Source organism: Heliangelus exortis, chromosome 5, assembly GCF_036169615.1.
Source record: "Heliangelus exortis chromosome 5, bHelExo1.hap1, whole genome shotgun sequence".
NCBI classification, from domain to species: Eukaryota; Metazoa; Chordata; class Aves; order Apodiformes; family Trochilidae; genus Heliangelus; species Heliangelus exortis.
The window spans coordinates 26,873,652-26,891,132 of NC_092426.1; the positions used below are offsets into that span (position 1 = coordinate 26,873,652).

A 17,481-nucleotide genomic window follows, 5' to 3' on the forward strand; every position below is an offset into this window, starting at 1 on the left:
GTCACAGTAATACTGCTTAGTAGGGATTGAGCAACAGATTCAATTACATTTCAATAGTTTCAATTTGAATGAAGTTGGATGCATCTGTGGAAACAGAAATGTGTGACTGGTCACTGTGACAGTCTTGTCTAAAGCTTCATCCTTTATCTTAACTGCTAGGTATACATTTTTGTGTTTTCAGCTTCCTGAAATATAACTCCATTTTATTAGTAGACAGCAAGTCAGAAGCTGTTTCCTGGAAGAGCATATTACTGCCTAACCAAAGGGGTCTACTACAAGAGAAAAACTTGGCTAGTGCTACTTCAAGCAAGGCAAGAAAGCAAGGGGGGAATTTCTCAAAAAATTAGTACTTTGTGTTCAGCTTTTTAAGAACACAGGTAGGTAGATCATTGTGTTTCTCTGCACTCTGGTGTAAAAATACACATGTGAGTCACTCCCTTGTGTCTTGAAAGTATCCCTACTTGGCCAGCCCTTATCCCATGGGCATTCCCAGGCATTGCTTATTCCACATGAGAAACCCCTGTGGCTTCATTACCCATTGGTTAGTAAAGTTGCTCTTAAAATGCAGACATAATGAAATAGTTGTGGAGTTCCAACCTCTGATCCTTAAAAATGCAGCCAAGTGTTGAAAGCAGCACTCAGATTTGTCTGTAGCACTCTCATTTGAGCAGCATTGGAGCTGTTGCTGTAGAAAACATTTCACCCAGGACCCCAATTTGAAGTATTCAAGGAGTTCACTTTTACTAATGCTGCTCAAGCTGGTTAATGACAGAGCTTCAAAGATACTAAAATTAAAAAGCATATTTGCCAGGATTTTCCTGCCCCTTGTGCAATTTTTATAATGAGTATTGAAAGTCGACTATGTAGAAAAGAATAAAACAAATGCATTTGATACATTGTGTTCTCTGTGTAAGAGACCATTGAAGATGCCAGAGCTATGCCACCAACTTCTCCAAAATGTTGTGTTTTTTATTTTGGTTTTGATGTATTGTTCTGGATTTTTATTTTTTTTTTTTTTTCTAAAAATGTTCTTTGGATTCTCTGGAGAATAAATGGTTTATTAATGAAGGGGGAAGGCACATCTAAACATAGCAAAAGTAGGGCTGAAGGTTTTGTTTTGAGAAATAGGTCAAAGCAATAGCAGGCTTCCAAGACTTCCTGAAGTAATCCGTGGGAGACTACCCCCAATCCACTCACTCAGCACCCAAGTATCAATTTTGCTTTATGGTCCAGTTCCTGCCTCTGTGGTCTCCACTATCTGAGGTGCAATGTCAGAGGTCTAGGAGGTGGGATGAGGCATCAAATCCCCTTCCTCTGTGCTTGCACTCCAGCTGTTTCCTGGTGGCATTCAAGCGAAAACAAATTGGGATGATGGGATCAGCCACAGCAAAGCCTGCTCCTGGTGTGCCTGTTTGTGTATGTGCCAATTCATCCAGTTATTGCACAGAAAAATGTGTTATTTATATATGTAAAGAAGTTTGCAGATGAGTAAGCCCTGCTTCTGAAAGTTGCTGGTAAGAAGCAAAACTTAGGAATGGAAAAGATCAATAATATCCTATTCTAACCTACAGCCTTATTTCATTTCTTCAAGCCAATGGTAATAATAATGTATTAAAATGTATGTGAATTGTCTCACTGCCAATGAGATATAGTATCGAATTGCTGAGATTTCTTGCTGTAGTGGATTTTTTTTATTATTATATCCTTCTCTGGGGAAGATTTTTATTATTATATTTTTGTGTTTTGGGTCTTTTTCTTCCTATTGCCTCAGTTCTCAGTATTCTTTTCTGCAAGAAAAGGTGGTTTTGTATGAAGTGGAAGTACAGAGCTCAGGAATTCTGGAAACAATTTTGATTTATATCTAAAGGTAGAAATGTTATGCAATTTGAAAATGCAGCTTATCATTATGAAGGCAAATGCTTTTAACCTCATCCTCCCTCATGTAAGGTTTGTGGCAAACACCAATGTCACAGATGTATGCATGTTTTAGAGGAAACACAGATACAAGGGTAACTGGTTCAAGCTGTTGCCACCAAATTTACCACAGAATCAAGTCAGAGGAATAAAAGAACTTGTCTATAAGAAAAAATCACAATTTCTTCTATGACACTTTGTCAACTACATTTATTAAATGAGCAAGGCTGGAATGAGAGGGGTAATAGAGGAGACAATGCACCTCCAATCTGAGGTACAGTGCAATCTTGTGTTTAGCTGTCAGGGAGTCAAGTGACATGGTTGGGGGAGAGTGGGAGGGTAGGTGGCTTCTTTAAGTCCATATTTCTCCTAGCTGCCTTTTGAGGCAAAAAAATCTGGGAATAATTTACTTTTGTAAAATGAGAATTTGCAAGCTGGTTGGATAGAAGTATTTAAGAACAAGCAGTCTTGAGTAGGAACCACAACCCATCTGTAGTTCCAGGCACCCTCTAAACCAAACAGTAAATATAGATACATACAGACCCTCAGTGCTTTAAGGCTTGTAGCCTTCTATCCTGATTTTCCCCTGTTCTTTTTGCCTGGATCCATGGCCAAAAGGCCATAGCCCTACCTTGTAGATACAGGGAGGAGAGGCAGTCAGTGGGCATGGTATGAACTACCCAAGTCATTCACCTGTGGCCAGCTGAACCTGGGGAAGCTATGAGTGAATACCATTTTTTTTTCCCAAGTAGGCAATTTCCTAGTACATTTCTTTCAGTACCTGCTCACACAGACCCCTGCTCTGGGATGACACTGGACCATGGAGCTACCACCACTCGGGACCTCTGAGCTGTGTGTACCTGTGTTCCTCAGGAACTACTGGTGGCCTGGATTGGTGCTGAGACTGTTGGTAGTCAAATGCAACTGGACTCGGTGTCTAAATGCAAATGAGAGAGAGAAGTGAGCTCTTCACACCAGTCTGTGCCATAGTGCAAGCATGTTTGTCCTTGGCATCCTTCAGAGCAGCAGCTGCTGCAGCCTCTCATTGCCTGTGTATTTATCCTCAGTGTCCTGCTCAGTTCTGTGCACTTGCAGCAACATTCACAACCACAAACTGAAATGATTTGGGATAAGGAGCAGTCATCACAAAAGTACTCCTGGAGTAGTTTATGGCCAAGACAGAACAGAAAAGGCTGCTGGACATCCTGGCTCTAGAGCAAAGAGACCATGGAAGCAGATTTGGAATACAGGGTAACAGTTGCAAAGCTGCTATGAGCAGGAAAGGGAACACTGAGCAGGGACCTATCCTGGTCTGTCAAGCTTGAAGTGACCAAGCATGGCTGCAACACCTCTGGATATGAGACACCACCATTGTATAGCAGGGTGATTTTTTTTTCCATTACATAAAATTTGCCAAAAACAACCAGTGGCCTGGATACATCCTTGAGAGGAGACACAGCAGCTCACAAAATGCCTGCTGCTGCCTCTGGGAACTGGCTGTCTTGACTGGATCAACTTTACAGCTGGTGGTTGGGATTTAAAGCTCTGTTCTTCACTGGTTTAAGGAATGGCTTTCACTACCATAGTTTTCTCCTTTGGGGGGCACTGAGTATATGAACTGTGAGGGATTCTCTCCTGACTCTCTAGGCTTGTGAAGCTGTACCTAGACTACACAGAATGCTCCCAAACCTACTGAATCTTTTAAACCTTTTTTTCATATCTACATATTTCTAGTAAGTGCAAGAATGGAGGCAAACAAACAAGTATTTAAAAAGAGTTCCTGTTCATGCTGATAGCCCTGAACTATGTGCAGCTCACTGTAGAGATATTTTCTGGTTCTCTTCCCTACCTTCAGGTAGCAAACATCCAGCTATGACTTGCCAAGTACCTTCTGCTGGATAAAAGTGCTAGAGGGCAATATGTTCCAGACTGTGAAGCAACAGAGTGTGCTGGGAAGATGGGGCAGATCAGAGGGAAAAACAGCAGGAGAGAAGCAACAGCAACTGCAGCAGAGGAAGCAACAACTTTCTTGAGAATTTTTTTTAAAATCAAACCAATGCTGAAGGATTAGGACAGGACAGAGAGGAAGGAGGAGGGAAGCAGAACAAGAGGCCTGCTACTGGCACATGGCCAGTAAGAAGAAGGAGAGAAAATAAAAATTTAATCAGTTACTTGCTTAAGTCCTTACTTCAAAATGGCCTGTGTGAGATGCCATACCTTAACAGTTGACTAGAATCCTACAAGGTATTTTACAAATGAAACTACTCTGATTTGTAAAGTTTGGTAAAGCTTTGTGAATTTTGTAAAGCTTTGCTGGTTTGTACTGCCCATTATTTATCACCAGGAAAAAAGAGACTGCCACCTATCCATGTAAAGCAAAGCAAAACACCTTCTAGCAGCACAGGATGAGACAAGTTAATGACATTACTATAAAAATAAAGCAAAGGTATTCACTTGCAATACTGGAAATCTATACTTGTTAACAAAATATGCAAAACAGCAACAGCTGGATCACAATCCATACAGTCTCGCAGTAAATCATTAAAACACTCACCACAGTGGCAGAAACTTCATCAGAAAGCAGTGTTTGTTCCACAAGAAAATAGTTAAACAGTACATGAAGTAGGAAGACAAGGCTGAAACGATGTAACTCATCAGCTGCGAGAGCAGACACCTGCTCTGGTTTCCACTGCCTTTTCAACAATGGTTACAACACCCCTGCTGTGTACGTTTTGACTAAAAATTTCTGAAATTGCTTATAAGGAGGTACTTAAATTACAAAATTTTCATCACTGTTCTTAGATCAGGATTTTAACCTCAAGTGTGAGTAGTCTTTGGAAATTAAGACCATTCCTGGAAGGGCCAGAAAGAATGCAGGAAGAGTTGGGAACTGGTTGTCACTGCTTAGTGGCAGGTGAGCTTTTCTAGGGCAGGTAGATGAACCAGAGTGCACCTACTGGCTCCTGGTTATTGTGATCCCAGTGCTTGTAATGGCTGGCAACAGCCCAGTTTCCTCAGGGCAGGGAAGAGAGGGCAAATACATTCAACCTTTAATTATAGTTTGTTCTTACCTGTTCTGAAGAAATGGAAGCTGCTGATAAAACAGTAGGTTTTAGGCACCAATTAGGGCCTAAGAGGAGAATTGATTTTCAAAAGCCCAAAACTGTGCTTGTCCCCCTTTTAGGAAGAGAGGGGAAATGGAAACAAATCGTGGAGATGCTGGAGGAAACATTCAGTGAAGCCTGGGTATTGTTGTCCCCTTTTTGGGCGTCCACCCTACCCTGCACAGGTCTAATTATTTGCAAAGTGCCAAGCACATTGACCTTGATAGAAGAACACTGAGGCCACTTGAACTATTGTAATTCAAAATGAGATACTTGTTGGGCAGGTTATGTGGTTAAGAAGTTCCAGTAATTGCTCAGTAGTAAATGCTCTCTAGAAATCAAAGCCTTTGAATTAATTCACAGCTACACCAACATCAATGAACTGACCTCGATAACAGAGCTGTTTCACAGCAGAATTATGATTATGAAGTAGTGGATCTTTTCAACTTTTTCCCATTTACTAATTGAAGATCATTCTGTTTCTTAGCTGAACCACCAATCAATCACTGCTGGCTCCTATTCTACTAACTAGACTAGAACTGGTAAACAGATTCTCAGTAGTTAAGACTACAACACTATCCTGAAAACATAAACCCGCCTGGGTGCAGTCCTGTGTCATGTGCTCTAGGTGATCCTGCTTTAGTGGGAGAGTTGGACTGGATGATCTTTAGAGGTCCTTTCCAACTCTGATAATTCTGTGGTTCTGTGAACTGTATTCTTAATTAAAGAGTTCCCATATGGCAGACTCTTGTGGAATACCTCTGTTGGAGATAGGACTGGACACAAAATCTCTAATTCAGGTGCTTCAGCGTTTGGGTCTCACCTTAAGTATCACACAAGCTAAGAAACTTGTACAGTATTTCATGTGTCTGGAGACTCAGTTTGACTAAACTCCTACAAAAGGTGCTAATATTAGAGCCATATTGCCTGCTGGCCTGAACTGGTGAGGTATTATTGACTTCAGTAGAATAGTATTTCTTTACAGAGATAATTTGGCTTGCTGATTTTAAGGTTGGCACTGTATGAAAAAAAAAAAACAGAACCTGGGTAGAGTACATTCTTGCTTTGATGCAGGCTCAGAATGTTACCTATATCCATTGAGATCAGTGTTGACACAGAAATTTATACAGACAGCAAAAACCCATGAGCTAATGTTTTATAGTATAAAAATATAACCCTATAACACAGAAAATCATGTAAAATATACTTGCATAACCAAATATTGCTGGTGTCTAACCATATGTAACTAAGAGTCAATGCAAACAGGAGACCAATGTTAAAGGCTTAGCAGCACCAACTTGGGCTGGAATTAGATTGTAACTATTTCACAGCTAACTTAACTTTTTAAGCTATTGGTATCAAGTACCCAAGAACTGAAATCCCAATTTCCTGGCATAAGTCAGTGAGTCTCTAAAAGGTAAAATGTAGACTACAACAAGGAAAATGTGTATGAATAATTTAACCTGTGCTACTCACTCATCATGTGGATCTGTGAACTCCTATGCAGTTAAAACACAGGTGATGAAACATCAGAAACAGGTCAGTAAACATGCATGAAGTGTCATATATTCAGCATAATGATGCATTTCAGGGTTCTGAGCTTTGGGGTTATTTTTGCTTTTAAAAAAATATTTGTAAGAAAGTTAATTAAAAAGTAGAATGGGAAGCTAAAAATAAAAGCTAAGAAAACTTAAGAAATCCCCTCAACCTCATTAACTGCATCCACTAGCAGCAGGAAAAGAATGAAAATAAGCTCTGTTGAAATGAGAAGTCCTTCATCTGTCTTCGCAAAATCATTTTCCCATTTTCAGACAGTTCTATTTAATGCAGTTTGTAGCCTGGGGATAAGTCTAAAGGTTACAGTGAAGGGCAAATCCCAACACATGCACAAAGTGGTCTTTATTTATTAATATAAAATAATTAAAAGAAAATCAGGTAGGCAGTTTACTACTTGCAATATATTCCTTAAAGAATGTGTACTCTTCCCTTGCAGAAATATAGACTTGAGGATCTGCAGAAAACTGGTTTTATCTCTATACTACAATTCTAAATAAAGTAATTTCATCACTTCTAACAAAGATTTAAATTGGCTCAGTGGCATCTTACCCACAAACCAAACAATTCAAGTCTTAACTCAGCTTGCAGAGAGCACAGATTGTTTTCCAAATGAAAGAACCATTAGTGAATCAGATAACTTTCCCATTTTTTCTAAGAACCACAAATAGGGCAAGATTTTTTTTCTTTTTCAATAGTAAATGACACCATTTTTTGTTGTCTGTCTCATATGCCCTAGGACAGGACTGACACTGAACTCCATCATATTATTGTTGATTTTTCTCAGTTTGAATGAAGGCTCTCTGCAGCTAGCAACTAATCCAGAAATTCAGGTTTTAGGAGCTCGAGACTGTTTCTTCTTTTTGCATGTCAAGACATTCAGCAGTGCTGAATAAGGCATAATTTCATTACAAGAGCAGTAAAAGGCACTGGTAAGCTTTTAAGTCTGTAAAAATTACACTCCTTCCAATAAAACTCTAAGTAGCTGGAATTTTTAAATTCCAGAATACAGAATAATAATTTGCTGATCAAGATACTTCCTTCTAAAACTTCTCATCAGCACAGATGATGGAAATGAATTTATAATACTTAACTGAAATTTTTGGGAGCCACAGCAGATGCTTGGTAGGATTACATGTGGTTTACTCCCACAATACAAGGAGGAACAAGTCCCTAATCTTGGTTAATCTTCTTGTTCAGAAAGTTATAACTGAATTTGTGCCATTTAAAGCAGTAGGGATACTATAATCCAAGTCACTGATCCTTCCTTGTACTTGGATTGACGTTTACTGCTCTTGCCTGTAATACTGGTGGATGGGCTACAGCTGAGGGCCTGAAGTAGATAACTGCTGCCTCACTTTCCTTTTGGCAATCAGAGGTGTAAAGAACACAAGTGAGGGAAGGCTGTGATGACAAGTTATTTCTTTTTAGTGTCCAAAAAAAGTGATGTAGCAGAAGTTAACTGAGCTAAAAGAAGTGAAGTGATACAAAGTTTACCCACCTCTCACTCCTCAGCCTGGAACACTGAAAAGTTAAGCTTCTACTTAAAAAAAAATTAAAAATCATCAAAAATCTCCCATATAGGTGAGTGGACTTAGTAAAAAGCACTATAATGTATATGATTCTGAATAATAATTTTAGCAAGAAGGCACATTTGGAATATTGTCAGGTGTCTGAAAACTACACTCTTTTGTACATTCTCATGTTTGTTCACTCAGCTCTGAGGATAAGAACCTTCCAGGAAGCTGTCACTCTCCTGAGGAGGAGCCTTACCAAGAAGCAGTGACTCAGCCCTGAACCTCCATAAACAGCAGCCACCAGCATGTCCCTCACACGTCAGCACCAGTCATGTGCTCACCACACCAACCTGTGTCACTGCAGCTCCCAGAGAGAATCCTTCTCACCCAGCACCTGCTCCACTGATTCCCTGAGCCTCCACGTGTGGGCCAGGCACAGAACTCTTGGGTCACTGCTGGGGCTGCCAAAACCAGCACAGACTCTTGTGAAGTCAGGACACTGTGATCATGTTTGTGCCCCTGAGACAACAGGAAAGTGGCTAAGTAGAGACCGTGATAACACAGGAGGATTAAAATAAAAAAGCTTTTGCCAACTACATTCCATTTATGAAAAAGTAACTTTTCCATAATGAAATCTTACTAACAATATATTTAAGAAGCACGTAAGTTTAAATAGAAAAATTCTATAAAACTAAACCTCGCCTGATCCAGCAAGAAAGTTTCTGTAGTATCTGACCACTTGCTCTGAAATGCATAGTCAACGTTTATTACCTTTTATTTAAAATTAGAACATTCACTAAGAAAATGAAACACATATGGACTTATTCATACTTCTTTCTGGAGGAGTAGGAACTCTCAATGTTTTCTACTACATTACTTTGTGGGTGGCAGAGAAAAAAGTGTTAAAGCAGAAGGATAAATAATGCACGAATATCCTATCTTTTGTTTGGCTGGGCACAGCGCTGGCCTTTAGCATAAACTACTCAATTAAATCTGTGGAGATGTTCAGGTCTGTTTATGTCACCCTCTGATCTATTTACTCTAGAGGAGTGATATTTTTGGAAACATCAACTTGGCATGTGTCCAGAAGTGGGTAGTACAGCTAAACAAAACATCAGTTATACTAGGTTCTAGCTTCTGTATGGAGTAAAAATATATAGAGAGGAATAGATTTTCCTTCTGCTGTCAGCTGAAACCACGTAGAAAACACAAGCCTGGACATAATGCTAAAGCAGGAATAACTATTCTGTTTTTTGAGCTATAAGTGAATGAAAATTGCAGGTTTTTTTCTGTCCCAAGAACATTTTGAACATAACTTCTTCTCAAACAGAATCCAACCCTTCTGAGAACACCTGTAATGTTTGATTACAGACTAGCTGGCTCAGGTGGGGTGTCCTTTCTAACATGTCTCCAGAATCTCTCTGCATCTGCAACCCCTGACCCCTGCTACTCCTCACAGCACATTTCTCTGTGGTCCATGTGTTCCTGAAAGTAGATCAGGAATTGCACTGATGTTCCCCCTTTTAAAGGTAAGATTTAATTTCAAGTAAACACAGAAAAAAAGCTGATCATTGGGCAATATCACGTTACAAAGGTCGGTTTATGTTGACCCTCTGTGACCTAATTTCCAAGAGCATCCTCACTCTTACACGTGTGGTCTGCTGAAGCATAGTCATAAAGAGGAATTCCTTTTTATAGTATTGTTTAAGGCTTAATATAGTAACATGCCTCAGCAACTCATAGTTGCATAAATGCTAGGACTTTTTTTTTTTTTTTTTAGAGGAGGAAACAGAGACTTCCAGTGATTAAGGGATTAGGGCAAGGTTATACATGAAGTGTGTCTGCTGGTGTTAGAATTTAGGTAATTTTCCAACTGAATGAATAATATGTACATTGTACAGGCATGGAGAGCTGTAGTTGGTTTTGCAAGTTTCACACAGTCCTTAGTGTGTTTTTCTTCAAAGCAACTATGACAGTCCTCAAGAGCCATTACTTGTCACTTCAGGTATATGGCATTATGTGCCTTCTGTGTCTCGCTGCATTAATCCATGTAAAGTTCTTCTTCCTCCATATGCTTAGGCCCAGCACTAACCAAGGGATTGATAGACAACACCTGGGAATGTGGGGTTCTGAACACAACTTTGTTCATGTGAAAATTCAAATTAAAGCAAGTAATTCCATAAAAATGACTGATGCAATTCTTTTATCTTTCTTATCACTGAACTGTACTCTTGTTTGCTGGTGTCACAACCCACGAGGTGGGTGCTGCACTGTCACATCTCACAGTGTGAGCACAGCTCCCCAGATGTGGGGACCAAACCAAATATCCCACATCCCACAGAGTGGGCATGGGTGGAGTTCCCCAGAGTGGGGGTCAGCCCAGAGAGATTCCGACTAGACCCCCTTGCTTCCTAAACAGCTTCAGAGAGGAGCCCAAGTGTACCTGGGCCCAATCCTCCTCCTCTCATCTCTCTCTTTTAACAACACATTCAGCGAGATTAAGTTTGGGAATTCTCTGCACAGTACTCTCGGAGTAAGAATATTGCCCAGGAGGTTTGTATAAAAACAGAACTTTACTTAAAAATTAATAAGATTACTTGATACACTTCCTTTAATATAAAAAATAATATATAGGATATATCAAATCAGGAAATTATTGCAACAGGACATGGAACTATTTGTTTATCCATTTCAAAATAATATGTACAGCACTGAAAACTATGTCCAGTATTTTTAGGTGTTGTAATGTAAGTGTTTTAAGTTTAAATACTTGATAGGATTTAAAATCCATGACTTTAATCCTTGCATCCCCCTGCACACGTGCAATACTTAAACTTTTGATTCTGATCCTAAAATTATCTGTGTTTTGACAACCTCATCTTCTCCATGGGTAACCATATATCTCTCCAAAGATACCCAAAGCTGAAGCTGCAGCTGATGTGAACAGAATGAAACATTTTTTTGTCTTTACAACTAAATATTAGCACTTGGTTTTGGCCTTCTAAATAAATTAATAATCTTACCTCTCCACAATAAAAAGCAGAGAAAACTGTTGTAGCATCATGCAACAGGTGTGAGGTCACTTACCAGATGCAGTTATTGTACATTTGGCCTAATTCTGCTGCTGCTTCTGCCCCAGTGAAAGTGAAAGAAGATCAAGCTTCTAAATTTAAAGACTGCAGACTCAGTTTTCCTTCTGCTTCATGTTCTTAATTTTAAGCACATAAGAAGTCTTACTGACCTCTGAAGGACAAGCATAGGCAAAGGATATATGCGTAAATCTCAGCAGGGCTGGAACAAGTAGCCCTTAAGAGAGACATTAATACTGTAAGACAGAAGGGCTAAGCTGCATTAGAAATCAGAAATAGAGACAAAGGAACTACTGATCTTGTAGTCTAAAAAAATCCCACAAGTGTAAAGATAACACTTCCTAGAGGTGTTATTACAGCATCTAACAACTAAAATTTCTGCATTTGGTGAGTTTCAACTGATGATCAAGCTGCTATTGCCTTTTTGTCCTCTGTGTAGTTCTAGTCTAATGACAGGAAATGTCTATGAGGTAGGTAGGAGTGACATTCAAATGTGCAACGATCTTATTTACTGTACTTAACATTAATAGGCTTAAATTCCTTAGAAAAACGTGTGTCATCTGACAAAGAAGGAAATTATTTTGATGGTCTTTCACTTTAACTTCATAGCAATTTCAGTCCTTTCAGTCCTTTGTTTTAAATTTATGTTTAGTTCCTTTGGTTTTTTTCATCAGATGTAAAATAACCGCACAGTATTTCACAGCGTGGTGGCAGAGTGCTGCTCCCCTGCAAAACGTGTCCCAGGCTGCTCACTACAGCTGCCGTATCTCAAATTCAGGAGAGGGCAGAGGCAAGGCAAAACCTCTGCTCTGAGAGACCCCTTTGCTGGGACCTTTCAACCCGTTCACCACCGCCCCTTTAATACGAGAGCTGCTGGAGGTAGACCCAAGTGGGGCCTGCAAGCCATAAACCCCCTCTTCCTAAACATAAAGACTATTGTAATGAAGTAAATATCCAGAACATGGGAGGAAATAAAATTAACTGTAACAGTAAAAAAATCCCGATGTGGCCAGGGTAAGACCCCCCCAAGTCTGGGGAGAGCCGACAGACACGCTGGGCAAGACCAAAATCCCGCTCCTGACGGTCAAGGGCAGCTGGGGTGCCCTGGGGAGCCGGGTCCCGCTCCCGAGGCTGGTGCCTGCCCGAGGAGGCCCTTGGGGGGGCGGAGAGAGGCTCCCCTCAGACGGGAGGAGTCCCACTGGAGCCGGCAAGACGCGCCCGAAGGGAGCGCGGCCAACGGGGAGCTGAGGTGGGCGGCTCCGGCCCCTCCCGAGACGGGTGCGGAAGCGCGGGGCCCTCTCGCTTCCCTCTCGCCCCAGGAAGCCGCCAGCGGAACGCCGAGGAGAAGAGGAACCCGCTGCAGCGCCGATCCCCGCCGAACCCCCGCCTGCGCCCTCACCGTGTAGGCGGGAGAGGAGCGTGAGGCGAGAACCCGCTCCTCGTCTGCTCCTCCTCTGCCTCTCCTCTATCGCTCCGCTACCGCAGCGCCCCCAGTGGCCGCTCGGCCGCCGCCAGCTCCTCCCCCCGAGGCCGCGAGGAGGCTCCCTTCCCCCTCCTCCCACCCAATCCCGTGCCGGGCGGAGCGCCATGGATGCCGCTGGCCGCCGCCTGCTGCGGGGCTCGGGCTGTCGCCGCCGTCTCCTCGCCTCTCCCCCTGTCTCCCCGCGGCGCTGAGGAGGGGTCGGCTCCAGCGAAGAGGCTTCGGGAGGCCGAGGTGAGCGACAGAGGCGGTGAGGGTGCGGGGCGGCTTCTGCTGGCGCTTGGGAGACGGCGCCTTTCCTGAGTTGCCAGGCCGGGTCACCCTGCGAGGCCTGCGGCTCGCCAGGAACTCGAGCGTCGCTGCCCGGGCCTGGCGGGTCGGTGTCGGCAGGCCCGGAGGGAGCGGGCCGGGAGGCCCGGCTGCGGGCCGCGGCCCTTGAAGGGGGTGGCGGAGGCGAGTTCCGGAACACCTCCGTGTGGGGGACGGAGGGCAGAGCGGAGCGGTGCTGCCGGAGAGCCCCTCACGTCGCCGGTTGTTCTGTGCGCGGGGGTGGCGAGAAGAGGGCTGGAGGTGCCAGGGCTTCCCCTCCCCGGCAGGGCGGGTACGGTGAAGGGGGCTCCTGATCACCGCGGGCTGTGCCGAGGCCCCTCCGCCGTGTCTGGGTGTGTAGGCCCGGGCAGTGGGGGATGAGTTCAGCTGCGGCCTGGCCCCTTTTCTTGGTGCGGCTCTCCTGGGAGCCCCGGCCTCTCGCCTTGCTCTCTTTTCTGCTCGGTGGTTCGTTTCCGTCTGGTTAGAGCCTGTCTGGGGTGGGAGAACGGCAGGTGCCTGTGTGGAACTTACACCACTTTCACCTCTCTCAATTTTCCTGTTTCTGTTGCCTTCCCCCCCCTCACCCGCGCTCCTCCCCCCCCTCCAACTGAAGTTAATAATTTAGTCTTGTTAAGGAGAGGTACCATATTTACAATACGATCCCACTTGTGCTGGCTGAAAGTAGTTTTATTTAGTCTTGGAACAGGAAATACAGTCTGTAAACAGCTCAGAAGATCATAGGCATTGTTTAAAGCACAGATCATTAATTTAGTCACATTTGAATTAGCTTTTACAGCAAGACTGAAGCCATAAAAAAAAACCCATGTAAGTGGCAAGCAGTAATTGAGTAGATCTGTAATGTCATTATTGTCCTAAATTATAAAATGATCATATCTGTCCTACTTTTGTTTTATCTTTGAGTTCAAAGCTGTTGTGAAACAGTACTGCTGCGAAGGTGTACTTTTCTTCATATAATACCACTTTTTTATTCCCTTTTGTAGATGTGTCCTTGATGGAGTTATTTTTTAACTGTTAACACATAAGTAGCAAGTAAACAAGTAGTCAGACTTTGTCCAGATTGAGCTTCTTCTCCCCCTACCTGCCTCACCCCCCACTTTGTAGGCACATTGTCCAGCATTTCATATTTACTTGCAAGTTTGGTGAACTCTTTTTTTTTTTTTTAGATAAGGTATATTTAAGAAATAGTTAAGTTTTTGTTGTATGTTGAATTTAGAGAGGCTCATTTGTAGCCTTTGTTCTAGTTTTTATGTGAAAATAGTAATGTTTGCTGTGTTCTTAGGCATGGTAGCTGAATTTGACTATTTGTCAGTTAAGCACAAAGTAAAAAGCAAGCACATGAATAAAAAAAAATCCTTTAACTTTTAAAAAGGACTTTTTTTGTCTTCAGCTTACATGTACAACTGTGGCATTGGGCCAGCAAATAATGTTGTTTTCCTTATATGTACATGAATGATTTGAATTATTCACTGCATGTTTTAAAAGCTATGGATTGCATAACTTTTTTTCCCTAAAAATTACAAAACAAAACCCAACAAGCTCTTGAAAATGGAAGTGATGTCTGTCTGTCTTGCTCTTCGATTTAAAAATTTTCCTTACGTTTTAAGGCTATTTTAAAAGACAAAGGATTACTAAAATCTTTGGAAACATTATCCAAGTTTTTAGTTGTGTATCTCTTTTTTTGTTTTGTGGCTTTGTGTTTAAAATGTGACATCTGAGGTCTCTGTATACTTGAATAGTTATGTGAGGAGGTAATTAATTGTTCAGGAAGTTGGACGCTATTTTGAAGTGATACTGAAGGAAAGAAGGTGGGCAAGACAGGACTATTTGTCTTTATTAGCTTTAATATAGAAAAATGTTAAGCACAGTTGCTCTAACTTTTAATTTTGAGTGTCTCTTAAAATAAGAGTAAGCTCTGTCACCTGGAACTAGAGATTTATTTTCTTAAGAATTTATTTCCAGTGAAACAGAACAAGCTCATTGCTGCTTACTCATGTATAAAACTTGAAAAAAAATATTGCTGTTCAAGTATGTAGAAATTTTCTTAATATCAGCCCAAAAATACGCTATAAATTTTAGGGAGGAGCAAAGCTAACAAGTTTAGACAAGATTGTGATCATGATGATGATGCTTTTTTTTCCCTTTTTCTTTCCAGGTGAAAACTGCAAAAGCCTGGGGCTGTCTGAAGAGAGATACTGTGCTCAAGTTAGTCTGGCTTGAACAATTAAAGGATATTTTTGGTATTTTTTAAGTGGAGGCGGCTTTTGTTTTTTTTTTTTGTTTTTTTTTTTTTTCCTTCTTCTTTAAAACAAACACCATGGCAGATGTGGACCCAGACACGTTGCTGGAATGGCTGCAGATGGGGCAGGGAGATGAAAGGGATATGCAGCTAATAGCACTAGAGCAGCTATGCATGCTACTGCTGATGTCAGACAACGTGGATCGCTGTTTTGAAACGTAAGTAGATTTAGGTTTTGTTTATGGAATGTCATTTTACTCTCTTGGTAGCTGTATATAGCATTTAACGTTCCTAGAAACTTTCAAAAATGATTTTACAGACAACTTGAGTGTAGCTAACTGAAGTAATGTATTTTTGTTAATGCTGGGTGAAGTATTGTTGTCTGATTAAAAATGTGAGTGACCTGTGGTGCTCATTCTGACACACGATCTGATTGTTTAATTTAAAGAATTGCATTCAGAGCTGCAGTGTGGAGGTGTTGGAGCTTTTTGTTTGTTTGTTTGTTTGTTTGTTTTAACAGTAGAGGAAAACTCTTTTACACTGTAACTATAATGATCACCTCGATCTATTAAGTGTCCATAATCTTGTAACAATTGTCTCAGGAGATATAGTGGCTTTTTCTGAGTCTATAAATAAAAGGGCCATAAATATTAACCATTGTTTATAGTAGTATGTTGCCCCTCCTTTGAAGACTGTTGCTATTCATGCTACCCTCCTTCTCAAATGCGTTTTTACAATTCATATAGTAGAGTCCCAGCTCTCAGTCCTCTTTGCATTTCTTGCAGCGCTAAATGCTGATGTAACCACAACAGTTACTTAATAGTGTTGCTGTGCATGTGTTACAATGTTTCCTGTGAGGGCCCAGAGCCTATGGAAAGGAGGTAGCAGAAGTGTAAATAATCACAACTTTTAAATCTCTTATATTTTTTTCTTGTTTGTTTCTCCAGTTCTTATTTTGTAACTCTTTCATCTTTTTTCATTACACTCACCTGCCTTTCTTTTAATCTCAGTGTGACTCTGTGACTTGAGTTTTTCTTACACATCATGCTTCTTAAGAGTGTGGCTTTAGAAGCATTTAAGAAGGTAGCTTTTTGTTACAGTTGTTAGTTTTGCAGCCCTTTTCAGGGCTTTTCAGAGGACAGTTTTCATCAGCCCTTTTCAGAGGACAGTTTTCAGACTTACCTCTTAAAATCTGTTCATCTTTCATGACTTCTGTTAATACAGGAAGTGTAAAATTCATACACATCTAAAATTTGGGTTTGTAGTAGTTACATAACAGTGAGCAGAGTTTTGTGCAGTACTTCAGAATTTGGAATTGCTGCATCTTTGCCTCAATGAGCTTACAGGTAAAATTTTGGCTTGAAAAACATACCAAAGGGAGATGTATTTGACTTTCCTGCATGTCCCTCATGGTACTGGTACTGGTGGAGCATTATATTCTCAGCCTCAGAAAAGCTGGTTTATAGACTTAATTTACTGCTATAGAAGAGAATTTGATAATTAAGAATGTTGGTTTTTTTCTGAGAAATCTGTGTGAATTTCTTGATTTTTTTATATTTAGTACAGAAGTAGAGTTTGGGCATAAACATTTGTAGGGATATCTGGGCATTTGAGAAGCAGGAATGAAACGTTCAGGTTTGAAAATACAAACCAGTTATGGGTTTTATGCATTTTATTTAGGACAGACTTTCATCTTAGTAGAAATTAATTAAATAGCCCAAGTGCTTTTTTTTTTCTTAAAGTATAGATAGTGAATCCTCTATTGCAGTGTTGCGGTTTTAAAATTAGTTTTTATGTCTGAAACAAGTAACATTTAAAATACCATTGGACATTTTTTGTTTTGAGCCTTGGTGTAATTTAATTTTATGGGTCTTTCAAATTGCTGATCTTATTGGCTTTTGTAAGCTTCTCTCAGAGACAAACAGAAGAAAATTAAGTGTAAATTGGGAAAAGTTATCAAGGTTCCCTGCCTGCTCAAGTAATTTTACTGTAAAGTTAAAACTTCTGTTTATTTGGCACTCTGAATACACTGAAGATATGGTTTCACAGTATTTGATGGGCTGATGTGTTATCTCCTTACCTTCAAAAGGGAAAGCTGCTTCTTCCAAGTTATCACTCGTTCTTTCTTATTCCTCCCAACAATTTTCTTGCTTCATGCCAGTGTCAGGGCTTACTGGAGTCCTAATTCTCTAAATGAGCAAGCTCCTTTTTAAACCCATGGAATAAACTGGCTAGTTTTCTGCTGTTATGCTGTTAT

At 41.0% G+C, this 17,481-nt stretch overlaps 1 protein-coding gene across 11 annotated transcripts in view; it reads left to right on the forward strand.

The window, feature by feature from the left end:
- The first annotated feature begins 12,755 nt into the window (after positions 1-12,755).
- The window catches only part of HECTD1 (HECT domain E3 ubiquitin protein ligase 1), a 62,647-nt gene continuing 57,921 nt past the window's right edge, over positions 12,756-17,481 (forward strand). For 4 of the 11 annotated variants that reach the window (XM_071746170.1, XM_071746175.1, XM_071746178.1 and 1 more), the window contains exon 1: positions 15,238-15,442. In XM_071746170.1, the coding sequence (XP_071602271.1) occupies positions 15,303-15,442 (140 nt within the window). In that variant the 5' untranslated portion in view covers positions 15,238-15,302. Of the gene's footprint in view, positions 12,893-15,140; positions 15,443-17,481 lie in introns of those variants that run through there. The other 7 variants (XM_071746172.1, XM_071746179.1, XM_071746176.1 and 4 more) reach the window with 3 other exon arrangements.